The following is a 21,617-nucleotide window of genomic DNA, read 5'->3' as shown; positions in this document are numbered from 1 at the left end:
ACTCTGACCCTAAGGCTGCACATTATAAGAAACAAAAAGTCAGGGATCCAAATTCTTCTCCCATTTATAGTGGTGTAATTCCAGAAGCAAGAAAATGCAAAAGTTACAGTTCCAATAGCAGTTTTAGTTGGGTGTCACCCCAAAATAGTGTTTTGTATTCCTGTTGTATTGGTGAAATATATAATTTAATATATTATTGTTTATACTATTAAATGTATGGCATAAAAAGCACAGAATATGCAATATGACAAAACTATATCTTCAATCATAATTTTTGCATTTCCTAACTCATTATAATTTTTAATTGTTCATCTGTAACTTTCCAGTGGCATAATTATTTACATTTGATCAGGCAAGTGTTTGCCGTCATAGTCAAAAAATGTTAGAGGCATATACACAGAAAGTTCTGTGTGTATGTTACCGAACAAAGTCAGTTGAACTTGGTGATAACATCTATAGCTGTTTATTTTTAATAATAAGCCATCTGCAGTTAGGGCTTGATCCAAACCCAACTGAAGTCAACAGGAGGCTTTCCAGTGACTTAAATGGGCTTTGATCAGGCCCTGTATTGGAGAGACCACATCTCCATCGAACAGTGGTGGGCAACCTGCAGCTCATCAGGGTAATCGCTGGTGGGCTGCGAGACAGTGTTTACATTGACTTTCTGCAGGCATGGCTGCCCACAGCTCCCAGTGGCCGCGGTTCGCTGTTCCCAGCCAATGGGAGCTACAGGAAGTGGCAGCCACCACATCTCTGCAGCCCGCGCTGCTTCCTGCAGCTCTCATTGGCCAGGAACAGCGAACCGTGGGCACTGGGAGCTGCGTGCCTGTGGACAGTCAATGTAAACACTGTCTTGCGGCCCACCAGTGGATTACCCTGACGGGCCGCAGGATGCCCACCACTGCCATAGATCATAGCAAGCACACTTGAACTTTGAGCCTGAACTTGAAGTATTTTCTGTTTTTGTTTTTTTTTTTAACTTTCCGGTACTGTTTCAAATAAGGAAGTGCAAACTTTATGTGCCACTATCCTGACATTCAAAACTGTTCTTTTGGCATGATTACAAAAATCTAATTAGCCTCTGAAGGACAAATTGTCTTTAGGGATTAAGTCAATCTAAAGTACTTTTAACAATAAGTCAAGAAGAAAACTGCCCTGTAGAATTTTGCAAGATAATGCAGGCTATACAGAGCTACATATCTGCATTGTAGATCTTAATGAATACTTGTAAATCCACAGACCAACATATAGTAGTGTAGTTTTTATTCTTTGGTGTATTAAAATAATTCTAGTAAAGTCCTTTTATAGCATTCTAATTTGTGTCCTGTATATATTTGCTTTAAAAATACATTGATTATTTGTTTTATAGACTATAAGAATTCAGAGAGCTAATATCTTGTTATGTTTTGTTTCACCTAAGTGTGGTATTTTAGCAATTGCTGTATTACTTCTTTTCATTCCTGTGACCTGATGTAGGGGTTTGTCAGCTTGTAAATAAGATGGAAGAAAACTTGGGCAAAATCAAGGCTTTCAACAGAAATGATGAACAGTTTCTGGAAGCCTTTGTCATCTTTTGTGGCTTGGGGATCCAGAATACACAGATGTATGAAACTGTGGAGAGAGCCATGGCCAAGCAGATGGTGACATTAGAGGTGAGCTCAAAATCTAGGCAACCCTTATTTGGTGCAGTATATAACCTAGTTTTGGTCCAAATTCTGCTTTCCCTACTCACAACCTGAAACTACTCAGATGAATAAAGTGAGCAGAATCTGGCCCACTGTGTTAACAGGAGCTATACTTATTTGCTGCTTGTTTCTGTGTTTGCATGCATAGTATTTTATTTGTTGTATTTGAACTGTACTCGTGGGATCCAGTGGTAGACATGAATGCTGCCTTCCCTAAACACCGTGCTGCACATTGACTACAGTGATCAACATAGGTGGTTTGTCCAATTGCACACAGAAAGAGGAAATGGTTTGGGGGATTAGGGGTGTCCTCTTGTCTGAGGTTTTCTGTGATGATTTTGGCTCAGTCCTTTAGACAAATCAGAATATGCAATAACAGCAGGATTAGGCTTTCTGCAACTTCCTTGAGCTCCGTCAAAATATATTAAGCATAAATGTCATCTGGTCCTAGCCTTTGAATTGTTTACTGTTAGGTTTAATGACCATGGTGTTAAAGGAGGTTCTGACATGATATGCTGAATTACTTGGAAGATAACTGTAAGCCTGAAACTTAAATTTTGTAGACTTTGGATCTGTCCAATATGTAAATAAGAGTGCTTGCAAAATTTCTAAAATGTGGATTATATACCCAATAGCTTCTAAAGGAAACATTACAACTCTCATGTAAACACGTAGTTAGTCACTTCAAGCTGGGCAGATGATAACCGTACTGTCAAGTAATTTCAGTGCTTTTTAAAAATAAGATTGGGTGGTTTATTTACATCTCACATTAGTGACTCTGTTGGTTTATCATTTAAAAAATAAAATTCTGTAGAGGCTGTAAAAAAATGTCTTTTTTTAAAAAAAGCCAGAGCTGGACTCTTAGATGCAGATATGTTTAAAGGAACCCAATGCAGTAGCATTCTCCTCTCTTTTATTCTCACAATTAAAAAATTATATATGGGATGGGGTTTTTTGTTAATTTAAAACAAAATATTTTCTCCTGGACTGAAACCTCTTCTTCCAAATTTTATCCAGGACAGAATTTTCTTTAACGTCTGAGTTATAAACCCATGAAAGAAAGAGACTTATTTTGGGAACAATGTCATCCCATAGTCATAGCTGTGCTGTGATATATTTGTCTTTGAAATGGGGTATGAAAGCTTTCCCAAGAGAAGGGGTTTTTGTGATATTTTTTTAAAATCAGAGCTCTTTGGTCACGTATAGATTTTCTTGGCCTGGCTATATCAAGAAGCTGCTATGACGAGCATTCCTATGCCCATGCAGAGCTCCATTAAAGTCAGTGCATTGCAGGCATAATCTCAATTTATTTCTCTTTTTAAAAAAAAAGATTTAGATGCTTTTACAGTGCATGCTTTTATTTGTACTTCGGTTTCTTCGTTCCTTATCCCATAGGTCCTCTCATATCATGCTTCAGCCGCTGAGGAGGAAACAAGGGAGCTGCAGGTAACAGCGGTAATAGCATTTTTTAAATAATAGTAAAAAAAATGCATTCTTAATATATGGAGCAACGAAGGATGGTCCAATGTGCAGGGTAACATTTTCAAAAGTGCCTGTGTTAATTAGGTATCTAAGTTACAATGAAAACATATCTGTTGCTGAGTTTCATTGGTGTATCATGGGTAAGGCTACGTTTTAGTCACAGGTATTTTTAGTAAAAGTCATGGACAGATCACGCACAGTAAACAAAAATTCATGGCCCATGACCTGTTCATGACTCTTACTGTATACCCCTAACTAAAACTTGGCCAGGGGGCTGCAGGTGCTCTGAGGGGGCAGTCTGGAGGCACCACAGGTGCTGGCGGGGGGGATGGCCTGGGCTCCCCACTGGTGCTGGAGGGGAGGCGGGTGGCACGCAGCCCAGGACCCCTGCTGGTGTTGGGGGTGGGGAGGGTTGGCGGGGCTGGCAGGCTCCCTATCCAGCTCCATATGTCCCTGCAGCTCCTAGGGGAGGGGCAGCCAGGGGCTCTCCATGCGCTGCTCCCGCCACAAGCGCTGGCTCCTCAGCTCCCATTGGCTGGGAACAGCAGCCAATGGGAGCTGTAGGGGCAGGGCCTGCAGGCACAGAGCCTCCTGGTGCCTCCACCTAGGAGCTGCAGGGACATGCCAGTGGGAGCCAGGGAGCCCCTCCACCCCAAGGTAAGTGCCGCCCCGCACCCCAACCCCTAGCACTGAGCCCCCTCCCACACACCCAAACTGCTGCTGCTGGCTGCTGCAGAAGTCAGAGGTCACATTATCCATGATCTCCATGAAAGTCACGTTATCCATGATCTCCGTGACAGACATGCAGCCTTAATCATGGGACATGAAAAGACCGCAGTGCATCATGGGAGATGTAGTCTAGCCAGGGAGCTTGGTCCACAGGGAGAATGGGGGCACTGGGGTCTGAACCTACAACTACCATGAGACACCACGGCAGCTCAGGCAGATGCAGAGTTTAACATTATCCCAGAATGAAAATTTTAGATGTTTCTGGATCAAAATTTTTGATAACTTTTCATTCCACAAAATGTTTTATATTGCAGGTTTTCATCTGCTTTGGGATGAAAACAAATGTTGAAATATCAGAATTTCCACAGGACAGAAATTTTGTTTTTCTATCTCTACCTAAATACTAATCCTGGGATATTATAATTAATGTATTCCCCTCCTTTTCTCATTGTGTACTTCTGTAGTTAACATCCACTACCCCATGAGTCACTGCATCTAGTAGGTCAAGGCATGTTTCATGCCTCTCCAGTTCTGGGACATATTGCTGATGCCCACTGTTTGTCCTTCCCTGAATTTCTCAGTCACCACATTCTTCATTATAAAATTGAAGTTTGTTATCATTAGGTATGCTTCTAACTTAAATGGATGGCCTTAGATTCTCTTTTCCCTCCTTATCTCTTGTGTGTCTGGTAGAGGACTCCTGGCTTTGATACCTATTGTCCTAGTCCCTAGGAGGCAACAATTATGTTTTCTTTTTTGGCCACACTTTCTTGGGCCACTTTTCCCCAACGGAGATACCACCCAGGAGAACATGTCTCTTCTTTCTAGTGGCTTCCATTCAGGGCTTGCCTCTTGATCACTGATTGGGCTGCTGATCTCTGTTGGGTTCTTAGTCTGAGGACAGAATACCAACTGCAGGCAAAACTGTTAAAACAGTTCTTTTGTGCATTATCTTTTATTCTTACAAATTTTAGTTTTCATTGAAGCCACATTCCTCCATCTTCCTTCATTTCTCATAGCCTCTGCTATTCTCTGCATTCTCTCAAATTGCCTTATCTTTCCTGAAGATGCCTTTTGTCTCTTTCCAGTTTTCTTACTTTATGACTTTCTTCTCTTTGGCTTCATCTGCCTCTCAAGCCTCTCCATCCTTTCTCCAAATCAGAGAGGGCAGTTTACATTTCAAGATGGGTATCCCTTATGTTCTTTCATTTGTTGTGCATGTCCCACATCAGACTGATTTTGATCCTTAATTTGCCATTCTTTTTAGTTCATCAATGACTGCAAAGTGCTTTGAGAGCCTCTGATCGAAAGTGTTATGGCAAATGGTGTTTCATACTTTGGAATGTCTCTTCACTTCTTGGAACCTCTTAGTGTCAAGGGACTCTGCTACTGTAACAGCTCCCATGCTGCACTCTCCTGTTTGCTTCTCAGCTAACTTTTTCTGTGCTCTGTATTTTGCTACCAACTCAGCTATTGCCTTGTTTATGGCTTGGTTTACCACTCAGTACCTCAGTACATGTCAAACTTTTGTTTGGATTCACTCCATTGATGACTCTTCTCTCTGAGACCAAAGATAAGCTTGAGGTCAATGGTGGTAACTGAAGTCAAGAGTTTTCAGACAAAAGGCAAATTTTGCTAAATGTGGGAATGCTTTCTAGATTTGTTTATTAAAACAATGTCAGGGGCAAATTTGGCCTTCAGACTGAGTCTAACATCGGGAGCTTGCTTTTTCCACTTTCTCTGAGCTTGGCACTTACGCTGTTATAGTCTCTCATGTGTGCATCTAGAGAATGTAAAGTAACAACACGTTAGTGGCTTAACAAGCTACACCACAGATCTTCTGGGGAGGCTGCCAGTGGCTAATTTCCTCCCAACCATCTGGTGGCTCTCTCAGGATTCAGAGATCATTAGTGAACTGTTTTCCTTCTGTAGGATTTGTAAGACCATGAAGGGCCTCTGGTCGCTAGCCTGCTCCACTTTCCTATTGCAGAGACAATAGGCCTTTGTCAGTCTTGCTACTTTGTGAAACAGGTCTTTATTTTCAGTGAGCCTCCTTTACGTGAGTAGAAGAATTAAACTGCACATGATAGTGGTAGATGACATCAAAAAGAAAACTTGCATTCTGTTTTGCATTTCATCATTCAGAGTTTGAATAATATTCTAAAGAATCACTCTTTTTATTGCCTATAACATCTTCTTGAAGGAACTATTATTTTTTTAAGAGGAAAGAACCCAAGTCAAATCAATAGACCTTCTGCTGGTCATAATTCACAATGTGATGAGCACTACTGAGCATGCCAATGTTTGTTGGTTTATTTATGTTGATTTGTACAAAAGAGGGAGAGTTTTCTATTCTGTTTTTATATACCAAGGCTCTGGTGCCTCTGCCATATGTTAAAAATACAATCAAACCAAATGCACACAAAAATAACTGCAGCCTCCCCAAAACCACAAATGGAAAAATATAAGTCACACCAACCACAGACTCCAGCCCACAGCGCATTCACCTTCCCTTTCCAAAAGCCTGGAAAAGTGATTGGATTTGTAGCATGTGCTGAAGGCCAGCAGTTTGTGCTATTGTGAACAAGGATGGGGATTGACTCCAAAGTGTAGGGTTCCTGACAGAGAAGGCCCTGCCAGCAGCTTCCTTTTTTTAAAGCTGGTTGGTGCGGGGATTCCAGTTTGAGTGTCTCTGCTGTACCACTGGAAACCATACCCTGAGAGATGTGGTTTCTCACCAAAACTGATCCCAAACGCTTTAGATCTTTATAGATCAAAGCTGGCATTGGCCTAAAGAGGAGAAATTATTGGAATCTTTTTTCCTTCAAATTTTGAAATTTCATCAAAGTTCAAAACATTCTGGCTATTTCTGTAGCTGGGGAGAAAAATGGGGAAATATATTTTGTGAATAATTTCTCAATGTTTCCAGTTTGTTTTTTGAATTTCAACATTTCATATTGTGACCTGCTGGGTCAATGGCAGGACGTTAGGTTTCAAGGGTATGTCTACATTGCAGCTGCGAATGAGCACGCAATCCTGGGTAGACGGACTCACACTAGTAGGGCTCGAGCTAGCGTGCTAAAAATAGCAGGGTCGATGTTGTGGCTCCATCAGAGACTCAGACTAGCCATCCAAGCTCAAGCCTTGGGGGTTGGGTGCCCCCATGCAGCAGGAAAGCCCATTTGCCAAAGATGCTGCCACTTCCCGCCCTAGTATCATTTTCTGAGTTGATTTAGAGTGCAGCCCCTTGTCCAGCACAGTGCAGTAGTCTAATCTCAAGGAGACAATGGCCTGGATCCTGGTAGCAAGGTTCACAAAAAAAGAAATGATCTCAGTGTCCTGGCCAGGTGTGTATAGGCAAAGAAGCTCTCCCAGTCACTGCTGCTACATGATCATCTAACAGCAGCTAGGGATCCAGTAATGCCCCAGATCTTTAACTTGAGTGACAAATGGTGGGCTCACACGCTCTGTTAAAGGGCCAGATAAGATCTTTGCCATACCTTCAGTTGCTTACCCCATCTCACCAGCATCACTTCTATCTTAATACTGTCTGGAAGCATATTAAACCCAGCAATATGAGTCTTTGTAAGATGATTTAAGATCACCTTCAATCAGCTCGTCCTTATTCAGGCTTATGTCCCTATCAAACCCCAGGTAAGGCATTTGGCAGCATTTGAGTCAGATGAAATTCAGAAAAAGAGCTGGCTGTCACCAGCATACTGAAAACACTGCCAGCCCAAGCCTCATCACTAATTCTTCCAATGACTGAATATACACATTCAACAACAGGGGGCACAAGATAAGAGCTCTATGAAACACCACATGAGAAAATCCTAGGCTTAGAAGAACGGCTGCCCACAACTACCTTCTGAGACCTCTCAGAGAGGACTGAAACCATGGAAGAGTGACCCCCCCGCACCCCATCTACTCTCACTGAGGTTTGCAAGTGAGCAAGGTAGTTGCATTTATAATGCAAATTGCTGCCATGCATCTAAAATGAAAACTGACGCCTAGGACAATTGCCAGATGGATGTTTTCATCTAAAATGATTGCAGATCTCCAAATACCCATTCAGTAATTTTCAGACAGTTCCCAGTATAGTATTACAGCCCATTATCTGACATGTCAGTAGACTCTTTGTTCTTAAAACCAGGGTAAAAAGCTGATCTTGCTCTTCCTTTAAAAAAAAATCTTTAAAAATCTGTAGTCAACAAACCCCATTTCTGATATACACTCATGAAAGCATTTTTCTTAGTTTGTTTACATTTTTAGCAACAGAATAAAACACTTGGAAATGGCAAAAAACTGAGCTGTTTATCATATTTATCGTGTTTATCATATTTTTCTGGAGCCATCTGGCAGCTGTTTTAGGAGGGTTGGAGGTCAAACAACTCTCAAGATCAAATGGATCATTTTAAGTTGGTTGGAAGTCGGTGTTCCTAGGCCCAGTTTTAACTTAAATACAGGGTAAATGCTTGTTCCTAAATCTGAATGTATACTCTGCATTAGGAATATGTATTTCTGTCTTTGGCTAGAAAGAACAGCTCTGTTTCTACTTTTAACCTGTTTAAGGTCCTGATCTGGGAAAGTACAGGCATAAGTCTATCCTGTTTTAGAATTGTACTTTAGCACATGCTTGAGTACTGTCCTAAATAGGGTTACTTCTCTGAAGCAGAGTCTAGTTGCTGGAAGACATGCATTTTTGCACCCATTTACATGTGCTGAGCAGTTAGCCCATTGGAGTAATAGGCAGCAAGTAGCTAGGGCTAGAGGGACTCAGCCACCAAATGTGAGCTATGTTGCCACTACCCAGTGGCCCAGCAGCAGAACAAGCAAGGGGAGTCCCTGGAGCCCAGTGGCAGGCGGTGAGGTGGATCTACAAGGCCCTGGCACGGAGCTGCAGGCAGAGTCCGTCCTGAGTGTGTCCAGTGCACTGCGAGCCAGACCCCATTCCTGGCATGGTGGTGACGAGTCTGTCCCTTCCCTTCCAGCAGAGCTGGGGCTGGTGTCCGCGAGGGAGAGAGGAGCGGTGAGACAGAAGGAGGAGAAGAGAACAGTAGAATATCAGGGTTGGAAGGGACCTCAGGAGGTCACCTAGTCCACCCCCCTGCTCAAAGCAGGACAAATCCCCAACTAAATCATCCCAGCCAGGGCTTTGTCAAGAGGAGGGGAAGGGGCTGTGGAGGAGGGAAGCCAGACCCAGCTACAGCCAGCTGTGGTCACTGGCACTGTCATAGAGCTCCTTGTGCTCCCAGCCCCTTGCCCCTCCAAATAATCCACCAATACCTGACCTAGCCCTCAACCACTGCTTAAACCCATCCAGCTCCCTGCTGCCCCATCCCCAAATAAACACCACAACCCTCTCCTGCCCCGCATGTAAACCCAAACTCCACAAGCCACATTATTCTGCCACAGCCCCACCCATCCGCCTTCCCACTACACCAACCCTCATCTCCCCAATAAACTCACCACATCACAAACCTGCCCCAAGCAACACCCCCATGAAATATGACCCTGCCTAAGCCCTCCCTCCATTCCCTAAAGCCCCACAGACCCTCCCCACCATTGCTCATGCCCCTCTTAAAACCTCCCAATCCCCGAAATAATACTTCGCTCCCCCCAACCTCCCCTTTCACTCCTGCGCCCTGTCAGTCCATGACCCCTTACCCCCCAGGGCACTTCTGCTGCCACCAGCACCCAAGTCCGTCTACCGTACAGATCACCTCAAATGTCACCACCTCCTGGCTGCACCAACTCCCTCTTCTATCCTTCATTTGCTCCAGGCACTTATGGCTCCCCCAGGAGCTCCCTGCAGGGTCCCTCACCCCTTTAGCCCTGGCATCAGCATCCCATCTTCACTTTGGGGTGTTACATGGGGCTGGTGACTGTTTTCCCCCTCCTCTACACTCCCCCTCCTTGTCTCCTTGGGATGGGCAGATGGTTAGCCCTCCCACATTCGGAGGAGCCCACCACAGCAAGAGCCAATGGGCTGGAGCGCAGAGCCATGCCACTGCCAGGGCGAGTTGAGGGTGCACACCCGCCTCTGACACTTCCCAAGGGTACCCAGGGTGGTGTGAAAGAGACATTGGTGTGAAAGAGACCTGTCTGTACCTGCCATGGATCAGCTCCCTGACAACCCCGGCCACAGGCACTACAAGTACTCCCTTCTGAGCCCCACAGTCTCTGCTGTCTCTCTGCAGATAAACAATAAGCACACACCAACCTCTGAACCCTCTGAGTGTTCCTGTGGAATGCCAAGCCTCCGTTCCACTGAACACTCACAGGACTGACAGATTTCACCACTCCTGAAGGAACAGTACCCCAGCTTATTAGTTTTAACTCCAAATCATCACTCCACTTAACACACAGCACTTAGATATTTTTTAGTGAAAATAAGAATAAGTTTATCATCAAAGAACAGAGATTCAAGTGATGGAAAGTAAGAATATTGGAAACAAATGGTCATATATAAAACAAAATAATAACATGCTTTTTAGAGCCTATCTTAACTTCTACAGGATAGTTTACCCCCAACTGCTTTTCCCAGTATTTTCAATCAGGTTGTTTGAGATCCCTCTTTCATAAGATCAAGCCTGCTGGTGGCTTGTCCTCACAGACTGAAGGAATATTGGGGATTCATAAGATCAAGCCTGCTGGTGGCTTGTCCTCACAGACTAAAGGAATACTGGGGATTCATCTGCATCCCAGGTATAGTTCCAAAAGTTAGTTCTCTTTTCTCCTAAATAGGCCCTGCTGTTCTTGTTAGTTCTTAAAGCCCCCACAATCTACTCATTAGCATTTTGCTCAGACTGTAAATGGGGATCCCTTGGGACCCATATAATACTCAGGTTTCAGAGTAACAGCCGTGTTAGTCTGTATTCGCAAAAAGAAAAGGAGTACTTGTGGCACCTTAGAGACTAACCAATTTATTTGAGCATAAGCACAGCTGTAGCTCACGAAAGCTTATGCTCAAATAAATTGGTTAGTCTCTAAGGTGCCACAAGTCCTCCTTTTCTTTATATAATACTCAGTTTCACATGACCAGCCGGGGAGAGATAAACATCTCTTCCCCCACTCCTGACAGGAGTATATGGGTCACCCTTTGTTGACCTGCCTTAACATACAGACCTAGAGAGCATAATTTGTAGTATCTATCCATAGCTCCTCACATATTGTCCATACATGCATCTCACTATGATGAGTATGACACAGGCTTTCATTAGAGAATTTACATGGCATTCTTTGGCAGACTAGTATGTAGATACCAGACCCAGGGAATCTCTGAAACCCTTATGTACCCCTGATCCCTCTGCCAGTTGGCATCAAGAGGTCCTTGGGTCATACACTCACCGGGGCTTCTCCTCCACATTGGGCCAGGATAGAGAGAGTGACCCATACACACTGGAGAAGAGAGCCTGACAGTTCACTCAGCTCCCCTCAAAGAATATTTTCACAGGTGATTATGATTGGAGTCCCTAATTGGGGCCTCCAGACACGATCAAAATACATACAGTAAGCAACAGTAATTATAGGCCAGCTCATTGCACTACAGTTATGCAGAGAAAGGTAGCGGTAGCTCCTCTTCTTTCCTTCCCTCTTCTGTGCCGGTTGGTAATTTTACTGAGGTGGAAAAAGTGAACATATTGGATGAAAGAAGTGGTTGTTTGGGAGGTTAATACTACATTTAGAAAAGTGCAGGCTAGGAACAATAGTTAAAATGGCTTTCAAACAGTGACACAGGAGAAGGAGCTCTGTTGCCTCTGGGAACCGAAAGGAGAAATAACCAAGCCACAGTTGTGTTGATGTATAACTGGAAAATTGTGGTTTCTGTCTCTCGGTTGGGGAGAAGTTTGTTGCTTTTCTTCCCATGTGGGCATCAAAGGCACGAGATCAGTGAATAGAAAGAGATAAATTATAGAAGAGGTCAGAATGCAAGCATGAGAAAATGTCCTGGTGAGCTCCTGCTGTGTACATCCTTTTACCTCATGAAAGATCTGGTTGCAAACGCCTTGTGTTTGCTTCACTTTGTATAGCTAGGGAGAGAGTTGATACACCACTAAAAGGATGATGATGATATAGCAAGCCATTGCACTTTGCATTATTAAAATCCTGTGAGTTCCACCCCCCAAGACAGCCAGGCTCATATCCTCTGTGTTTAATATGCCTCAAAACAGTTGAAATTTCTCACGAGGGGATGTTAATTTATTGGGGAAAAGAACAGAATCTCCCATACTGAGAATTACAAAATTACACCTACCGTAGTGTGATAGGTTCCCCCTGGGGTGCCACCTGGAATTGGGGTACCACTGAGCCCTCTGACCCACCAGCCTGGGATCCCTCTCACACTGTGCTGCTGTTACAAGCTGCAAAGCCCTCTGAGCTTGCACTTTCACCAGCATTCACACAGGTAGGGACACACCCAGCTGCAGTTACATGCAGGCTCTCTAACCACTAGCCTAGGACCCCAGAGCAGTATCGTCCTGCCCTGGTCAAATCTGGCCAGTATATGGGTTTAATACCTGGTCCGCCTCTCCCTCAATATGAAGAGGACCATGCACACTTGTGGTAACCAAGCAAAGATTTTCCCCAGACACCTTAGTCAATCACACACTGTTTGGATTAAAACATAAAATAAGTTTATTACTACAAAAGAGAAATTTTAAGTGATTATAAGTGATAGCAAACAGATCAAAGCAGATGACCTAGTAAATAAACAAAAATGCAAACTGAGCTTAACACACTAGATGAATTAGCAAATTCTCACCCTGAGCGATAAACAGGCTAGCAGATTCTTAAGGCACAAGCTGCCTTGGCTTTGCAGCTTGGGTTTGCCAGGTTTTCATACACAGGCTAGAAATCCCTTTAGCCTGGGACCATCACTTCCCCCAGTTCAGTCTTTGTTCCTCAGGTGTTTCCAGGTGTGCTGTAGGGAGCGTGAGGTGCCATCATGATGGCATTTCCCCCTTTTATATATTCTTCCCACTTACTGGAAAGCTCTTTTGCTGTGACGTGGGTCAAACAGTTCCCATTGTGTAGTGCTATCTCTGAGAGGTTTCTATCGTATACAGTTCCTGGGGTAGTCCTTGTGCTTCTGTGCATTTCTTCAATAAGCCATTAACATTGTTTGGCCTTTTTGCTGTTGTACCTGAAAGGCTGCTTGTGGGCGTTTTCAACCTCACAACATGTTTCAGTAACACATACATAGCCTAACTTCCTAACTTCACATATGACGAAAGGACCTACAATTCAACAAGATATTAATGTCTAGCAGATCAACTTTTAGAATGATACCTCACAAGGCATACTTTGTGCAAAACATATCCTAATTACATGACCGTGATGAATAAGGGGTGCCAGGGTGACACACACAGAACTACTTTTTCCTCCCCTTTAGCTATTTTGAGTGAGGTGTAATAAATGTTGTGATGCAATGTATTTATTATCAACATTTTAGAAGTGGAAAAGGTTGGCAATTCAAGGAAGGCTAAGTAAAATAGTAGTCCTAGTTCACTAAATCATTGTTTTTGCACTGGGAAACAATGTGAAAAACTTGTAGCATTTGGAGTTACGTTTTGAGTGGCCATTAGGTTTCCCAAGTGGTTGTATTATTTCCTATGGAGAATATTGGCAGCATGGCCCCTTCACCTACCAAGGCCCAAATGTGGGACACTGGGTGAAACCAAAATGAGAGACAAAACTATTAGGGAAAGCAGTTTATAGTAATGTAGGATTCCTTTTTAAATGCCAGTTTCCATAACCTCAGTTTCATGATTCTACATTTCTGATTTAAGTAATACACACCAATAAAAGTGAGAAGAAAGTAAATGCGGCTGTAAAAGGAGGATGTCATTTCTACCAAGAGAGAGCTGAGCAGCATGATTACAATACTAGAGTTAATAGAAATATTCCTGGGCTTCAGTAAGGATAAAGGTGAAAGATAAAACACAGGCCTCCTTTTTATCTTTCACTGTCTTGATTTTTATCTGATTTTTAAAAAACATATCAATAGATATATAGTTGAAACAGCTGTAAGGGAACTGCACTGGAAAATCCTGCCTTTTTTTATTTGATACAAAAAAACGGTATGAGCTTTTGGATCATAGTGCCAGACTCTGCTTCATTTATCTTGATATTTATTTCTAATATTCTTAATGCAAAAGCCCTGAAGATGCCGCAAAGGGGCTTATATAGTAATATCATTGCTGTATAAAGAAAGTGAAAATGTTTGGAGACATTGGAATAGTTAGTGCTAAATGTAGTGCCAGGTTTTGAAAGTTAAGTTGCAATGGGTGGAGCTGAAATTTTCCATGCCAAGGGTCAGCCTCACTGTGATTTTTTTTTTCTTTTTTTTAACATTTCAGCAGTACAATTTCAGCCATTTCTGCGAATGAGGTTAGAGGAAAATTGGTAGTTTGATCCACTTTAAAACAGTTCTTACTGTTTCTTTGTTTAGGTTTAGTGCTTCCAGGGTTTAGAGCAGGAACTTGAAATTTGACAGGATCTTATGGTCAAAGAAGTGCCTTTTGTGTCCCTAATTCACAAGCCTCTGAACATTTTCGGTGGAGCATGTTAGAACGTTGCAGCTAAAACCTGCTTAAAAATCAATGGCATGATGATGATGGCCCTCGGTAATTTAGGTGATAGAAGGATGGTCCAGGTAACCCTTTTAATAATTTTGGCTTATGGATAAATTTACATTTAATTCTAAGAACCAAATAAGATTAACATTGAACAAACAAGGATCGGGACAGATAATCAAGGGAATGTAGTCACCAGCTTTCAGTACAATGCAAAGGTAAACTTTATCAGAATACTGCTGTTCTCCTGATGCAAAAAGATGTGATTATTCCAGACTTTCTAACTGCTACTGCTCAGTTTGTTCTCTTTAATTTTTCCCAAGACGGCTGTTGTGCCATCTGCACAATCTCTCAAGCTGACTGACTTCTACTTCAGTGACTTTGAGCTTTCCGATATGGAGACAACACTGTGTTCAATTCGAATGTTCACAGATCTCAACCTGGTGCAGAATTTCCAAATGAAACATGAGGTACGGAAGCTGCAGAATGCTATTTACATGTGAAGGGAAAACATCAGACAACTTCACATCAAAAATGTGTGTGTGTCTGTGTTTTATATACTCCTCAACACACTGCCAAGACCAATTTTAGGATGAAAGACTGGATAGCTGGGGCAATTGGTAGTGAAATACAGAGCCTTTCAACTCAGTCATCAATTCATAGATTCATATATTTAAAGATTATTAGAATTTAAGATTAGAAGGGACCACTAGATCATCTAATCTGACTCTTATATATATCACAGACTATAGAATTTCACCCAGTTACCTCTGAATTGAGCCCAATTACTTGTGTCTGACTAATGCATATCTTCCAGTTCAGACAGAACCAGGGTGAAAGTGAGACCCAAAGTCCTTACCATCTGTTATAATGAGTTGGTTTCTATCCAGTTCCTAACGTGCAGGTGTGTCTGCATCATAAAAAAGCACCACCACAATTGGCACCCGTGTTGGAACCCTCACCAGAAACACTGAGGCATTAATGGACGTGGAAAATTGAGCCATCTTTTCCCAACAGCCCTGATCCCTCCATAGTAAGGTTAAAGCATATTGGCAGGGTAGCAGCTTACATTGCTCTCGCCTGTTGCTCATTGCTCTTTTTTGCAAATGGATGATGTTAGTTTTCCATTGCTGTCAATGTGACACCTTTTGCAAGAGCACTAAAATTCCCTTAAACAAACTGATATCAAGATCCTTAGCTGGCATTAATCAGCATAGCTCCATTTAAGCCAACAGATTTAGACCAATTTACACCATGTGAAGATCTGGCCTTTTTACCTTTCACTTTCATAAAACTACTGTAAAATCCATGTCTTTTTGTTCTGTAAAACACCTAGCGGGGATCTGCATAAATAATAACAACAAACAATATGATAAGCTTTAAAAGCCTTTTATATCATACTTACATGATTTACAAGGTCCATCTGTCTCTTCTTATGCTTTGATTCCATCTGGTGTGAGGCAGGAGCTCATGTTCACTTTCCAGTCTACTTTTCCAGACAACTTTTAGGGTTCCCTCTAATTCAAAATGAAACAGGTTCTGGTGAGCACACAAATACTGTGAACAAATTCTTCATTCAGTTAAATCAGCATAACTCTAAATTCTAAGTCTACACTAGTGTACCTAGAACCATAATTTAGGTGTTGGTTCATGTCACGGAGTGGTAACTTTAGGAATACAGCTGTCCACATAATAAATAAAACAAATCTGCAATTGCCTATAAACTGTTTAGCAAACTCTAGGTTTTGGAAGTGAGGAAGTTAAACTAAGAGACTACACAGATTTTCCTTATCCATATTTTTACATAAAAGTGTGTCAACATTAAATTTTACTGAAAACAAGTGAAAAGGTAATTTTTCTGCATTAAATCTACAATAATTAGAATTCTCTTTATTTTATTTTTGTGTGTGAAAAGACTAAAGTTGTAATGTATTTTGGATTTAACTGAATGATGCTGTTTGTTAAAGGTTCTTTGCAGATGGATTTTGAGTGTGAAGAAAAATTATCGAAAAAATGTTGCATATCACAATTGGAGACATGCCTTTAACACAGCCCAATGTATGTTTGCTGCTTTAAAATCGGGTAAACTTCAGGTATGTTTGACTGTTTTCACCCTAAGAGCCTTTTAATTAACTAAGTACTGTAACACTTGCACAGGCCCAGTTTTGATCTCAGTAAGACCTATGTCAGTCTGGAATATCTCCACTGAAGTCAGTGCATCTTCTCTGAAGACTTCAGAAGCTGACCTTAGAATCATAGAAATGTAGGGCTGGAAGGGATCTTGAGAGGTCATCTAGTCCAGCCCCTTGTGCTGAGAGAGGACCAAGTATATCTAGACCATCCCTGACAGACGTTTGTGTAACCTGTTCTTAAAAGTCTCCAATGACAGGGATTCCACAAACTCCCTTGAAAGCTTATACCACAACTTAACTACCCTTATAATTAGAAAGCTTTTCCTAATATCTAACCTCAATCTCTTTTGCTGTAGATTAAGTTGATTATGTCTTATCCTACCTTCAGTGGACAATTGAGCACCATCCTCTTTATAACAGCCCCTAACATATTTGAAGACTTTTATCAGGTCTTCCCTCAGTCTTCTTTTCTCCAGACTAAATATGCTTGGTTTTTTAACCTTTCCTAATAGGTCAGGTTTTTTAAAACTTTTATCGTTTTTTTGCTGTCTTCTGGACTCTCCAGTTTGTCCACTTCTTTCTTAGAGTGTGGTGCCCAGAACTGGACACAGTACTCCAGGTGACGCCACACCAGTGCCGAGTAGAATGGGACAATTACCTCCTGTGTCTTACATATGATACTTTTGTTAATCCACCCTAGAATATTAGCCTTTTTCTCAACTGCATCACTTTGTTGATTCATATACAATTTGTGATCCATTTTAATCCCCCAAATCCTTTTAGGAGTACTACTGCTTAGTCAGTTATTCCCCATTTTGTAGTTGTATATTTGATTTTTTTTTCTTCCTAAGTGCAGTACTTTGCATTGTCTTTATTGAATTTCATCTGGTTGATTTCAGACCAATTCTCCAACTTGTCAAGGTTGTTTTGAATGCTAATCCAGGAGTCCTCCATAAACTTTATAAGCATATTCTCCACTCTATTATCCAAGTCAGTAATGAAAATATTGAATAGTACCAGACCCAGGACAGACCCCTGGGGATCCTACTAGATATGTCCCCCAGTTTTACAGTGAACTATTGGTAACTACTTTTTGAATATGGTCTTTTAACCAGTTTTGGGCCCAATTTATAGTAATTTCATCTAGACCACATTTCCTTAGTTTGCTTATGAGAACGTCATGTGGGACTGTGTCAAAAGCTTTACTAAAATCAAGATATATCACCTCTATATCTTCCCCCCCCCCCCCCCCATCCACTAGGCAGTAGCCCTGTCAAAGAAGGAAATTAGTTTGGTTTGACATTATTTTGTTCTTGACAAAATCATGCTGGTATTCCTTTTCACCCTGTTATCAGTTGGGTGCTTCAAATTGATTGTTTAATAATTTGTTGCAGTATCTTTCCAGGTTACAAAGTTAGTCTGACTGGTCTATAATTCTGCAGGGTCCTATTTGTTCCCCTTTTTAAAAATATGTACTGTGTTTGCACATCTCCAGTCATTTGGGGCCTCACCCATCCTACATGAATTCTCAAAGATAATTACTAATGGTTCTGAAATTGCTTCAGCTAGTGAATTTCCTCAGGCCCTGCTGACTTGAATACATCTAAATATTCTTTAATGCGTTCTTTCCCTATTATGGTTTGTGTTCCTTCCCCCTTCTTGTTAATATTAATGTGTTAAGTAGCTGGTCACAATTTACCTTTTTAGTGAAAACTGAAGCAAAATAGGCATTAAACACCTCAGCCTTCTTGATGTCATCTGTTTTTAGCACTCACTCCTTGTTAAGTAGAGGACTACACTTTCCTTCATCTTTCTCTTGCTTCTATTGTATTCTCCTCTCTTCTGAACCTCCTCTTCTTGTCTTTTGTGTCCTTCCGAGTTATAACTCATTTTGTGCCTTAGCTCTACTTGCTTGTGCTATTCTTTTGTACTCATCTTTAGCAATTTGTCCATGTTTTCGTATAAGATTCCTTTCTGATTTTCAGGTCATTAAAGAGTTCCTAATGGAGCCATATTGATCTCTTACTATTCTTCCTATCTTTCCTTTGCATCGGGACAGTTTGCTGTTGTGGCTTTAATATTGTCTCTTTGAGAAACAGCCAGCTCCTTTTTCTCTGAGATCCATGGGAAGAAAATCTTCCATCCAGTTCTCTACGTTTGTTAAAGTCTGTATTATGGTACTTATTCTTCTCCTCTCACTTTTTCCTTTCCTTTGAATCATGAAATCTATAATTTCATGATCATTTGTACTCAAATTGCCTTCAGATTCACAATCAGTTCCTCCCTGTTAGAATCAAATCTAAAATGGATTTCCACAGGTTATTTCCTCTACCTTCTGACATAGAAGTTTGTGTTGTTAAATTATTGCTGCAGCGTATGCAGCTATGGTGAATTAAATCCTATAGGCCTGGTCCTGTAGATGCTTCCAACGAAAATGGCACAAACCAGACATCTACAGGATTTTGTCCTTTCCTTTTAAGTTAAATAATTGCATTTTTGAGTTTTATGCTTATATCTTACATCAGTCAGGAAGGTGCAGCAGAAAAGAGTCACCTTACTACAATGTTTTTCTTCATAAATATCAAATATGACCTTTTTTAAAATTCAGGAACCCTTGTTACTAATTTGTTTGTGTCATCTTACAACAACTTCTGTTGGGAGAAATTATTGTACACATTGTATACATTCCATCCTGATTAACAAGAAGCAGAAGAAATGGCATGGAATCAGAAGTGGCCTTGAATAAGATGCTCTCAATATTTTCTGGTTACGGAACAGGGGCCGGGGGGAGCAAGCACTGGTACACAGATCTGCCTAAGATAATCACAAAGCCAGATATTTCCAGACTGATTTGTTTGCTATCCGCACTTCAGATCCAATTCATCATCTGTAGAAGTGGGAACAGCCCCACTGAATTTGACTGACCAAATTTGTTCTTCAAATGGTATATTTGCCAGTTAGCCATGTAGCTACCAGCTGGAAAGGAGAGAGATTAAAATTTTCAATTCCTGCCCTTGTGGTTGTGCAGTGGTGGCGTTCTCACGTTCAGAAGATATTGTGTGATTCTGTAGTTTTTCACCAGCTTCTGTTTCTCACTATGTTGGAGTTATGAAATGGCCACGGAGGAGTAGCTATGACTTCTACTCTTCCCCCACTTCTTGGCAGGATAGTTCTGCTCTGGGTTCTGGAAACATATACATTAAAAATGAGCCAGGCTGTGTTTAATTTTGTTTTCTGTGATCCTTAAACTACCGTCCCTTTATTGGCCCAGTGATCAATGGAACATTTGACCTGGCTCTATTGTTGGATCATATTAAAGGAGTTCTGTATTAAAAGCACAAATGAGTTTGATTCCCCATAGTTTAAATTCCAGGGTATTACTAATTAAGAGGTTTCTTGGTTTTTGGTACTGTTTCTCTCCCTCTATGTGTGAAACTTGCAAGCTGCTAATTGCGTTAGTACATTCTAAGACAGTCTGTTCTCAAAGCAATTCACACAGAGAAAGACTCAAAGCAATACTCTGTAACAACAGAAACAGCACCCAGAGACTCCCCGCCCTTTTGTTGTATTAACAATTGTGATTAAAATAGAGATAGAGGATGTATGTGGATGGATGCTTGGTGTGGATAATAACTGAATGATCAGGGAGGTGCCAGCCTAAGAATCCAGTGTCCATCAGCTGAAGAAGGCGTCAAGTGGAAATAACCGGAGGACCTGCAGAGGGCAGACTGGAATCCACCCAACAGCCTCAAGAATGGGAGAACCAAAGAACAAGATAACATCTAGCAGCACAGAGCCGTCAGGAATGTGCTATCTTCTGATTGATTCAGCAACAGCATGATGAAGCAATTCCCATAGACTGGCATAGGAAGAAATTCCTATAAAAACGGACTCTAGAAAGTGAGAACTTTGGGGTTTGATTCTGCAAACCAACTTCCAGGAGCATCAGATGAGCATCTGACAAGGCCCTGCTCCCTCCTCATGTCCAGGCCACCTGGCCAGTGGCGTGGCATGAGCGAGCAACTCTAAGGCTGGTAACTATGATAACAACCTTGCAGAACCTGTGTGTGTGTTTGTATGAATGAATGTGTGAATAAATATGAGATTGAATGGAATGTTATAGCTATAACTAACTGCTTATTATGATTCTTTCTGTATCCACAATAAATGTGGTATTTTGCCTTTTTCCCTTTAATAAGATCCTGCTGGTTTTTATTTTATTGGTATAACACTATTGCCTGATCAGTCCAAACTCCAAAGATAATTCTTTGATGAGGTTTTGACTAAAATATGGGACCAATTTCTCAAATGATGTAAAGTGGTACAGCTCCATTGAGGCAGTGTGATCTAGTTGATAAGGTACTCAGGAGACAAGGGTTCAATTCCCAGCACTGTCACTGGCTTGCTGGGTGACCTTGGGGAAATTACTTCCCCTCCCCATGCCTCAGTTTCCCCATATATTAAAAATATGGGGATAATGATAGCAATCTCCTTTGTAAAGCACTTGGAAATCTACAGGTAAAAGGAGCTATATAAGAACTAGGTATTATTGTTATGCTTCACACCAGAGGAGGATCCAATCTTATTTTTAATACATCAACCTATTCCTTAAAAGTCTAATTCATTTGAGGAAACTAATTGTCCTATTCTGACTAAAACCATCAAAGTTCTAGAAGGTATACATTGACAATACTAATACATTTCGTAGCAAATCTGTATTGCAAAGCTAACAGACATCTTCTTGTATTTCCTATTACATACAGAACAAGCTGACTGACCTAGAGATACTTGCTTTGCTGATAGCAGCCCTAAGCCATGATTTGGATCACAGAGGGGTGAATAACTCTTATATACAGAGGTAAGCAAGTCTGTTAGGAAAGGAAGGAAGAGCACAGGTATGTTTTCTTTTTTCTCCGAAATTAATAAAAAAAACCCAGAAAATTAGACAGAGTAGAATCTTGCTAATGTGCACTAATGACGGGGGAGCCTTTGTGAATTAATGAGTTTTGCAA

At 41.4% G+C, this 21,617-nt stretch overlaps 1 protein-coding gene across 1 annotated transcript in view; it reads left to right on the top strand.

Annotated features, from left to right (window-relative positions):
* PDE5A (phosphodiesterase 5A) overlaps positions 1–21,617 on the top strand; it is a 96,389-nt gene that overhangs the window by 50,450 nt on the left and 24,322 nt on the right. The window contains exons 10-14 of the mRNA XM_077815173.1: positions 1,477–1,652; positions 3,081–3,131; positions 14,797–14,943; positions 16,441–16,566; positions 21,369–21,463. Coding sequence (XP_077671299.1) covers positions 1,477–1,652; positions 3,081–3,131; positions 14,797–14,943; positions 16,441–16,566; positions 21,369–21,463 — 595 coding nt within the window. The remainder of the gene's footprint in view (positions 1–1,476; positions 1,653–3,080; positions 3,132–14,796; positions 14,944–16,440; positions 16,567–21,368; positions 21,464–21,617) is intronic.

This window comes from Eretmochelys imbricata, chromosome 4 (assembly GCF_965152235.1).
Source record: "Eretmochelys imbricata isolate rEreImb1 chromosome 4, rEreImb1.hap1, whole genome shotgun sequence".
NCBI lineage: Eukaryota > Metazoa > Chordata > Testudines > Cheloniidae > Eretmochelys > Eretmochelys imbricata.
Note: the sequence above shows the minus strand (reverse complement) of the source record. Positions and strands in the feature narration are given on the sequence as shown.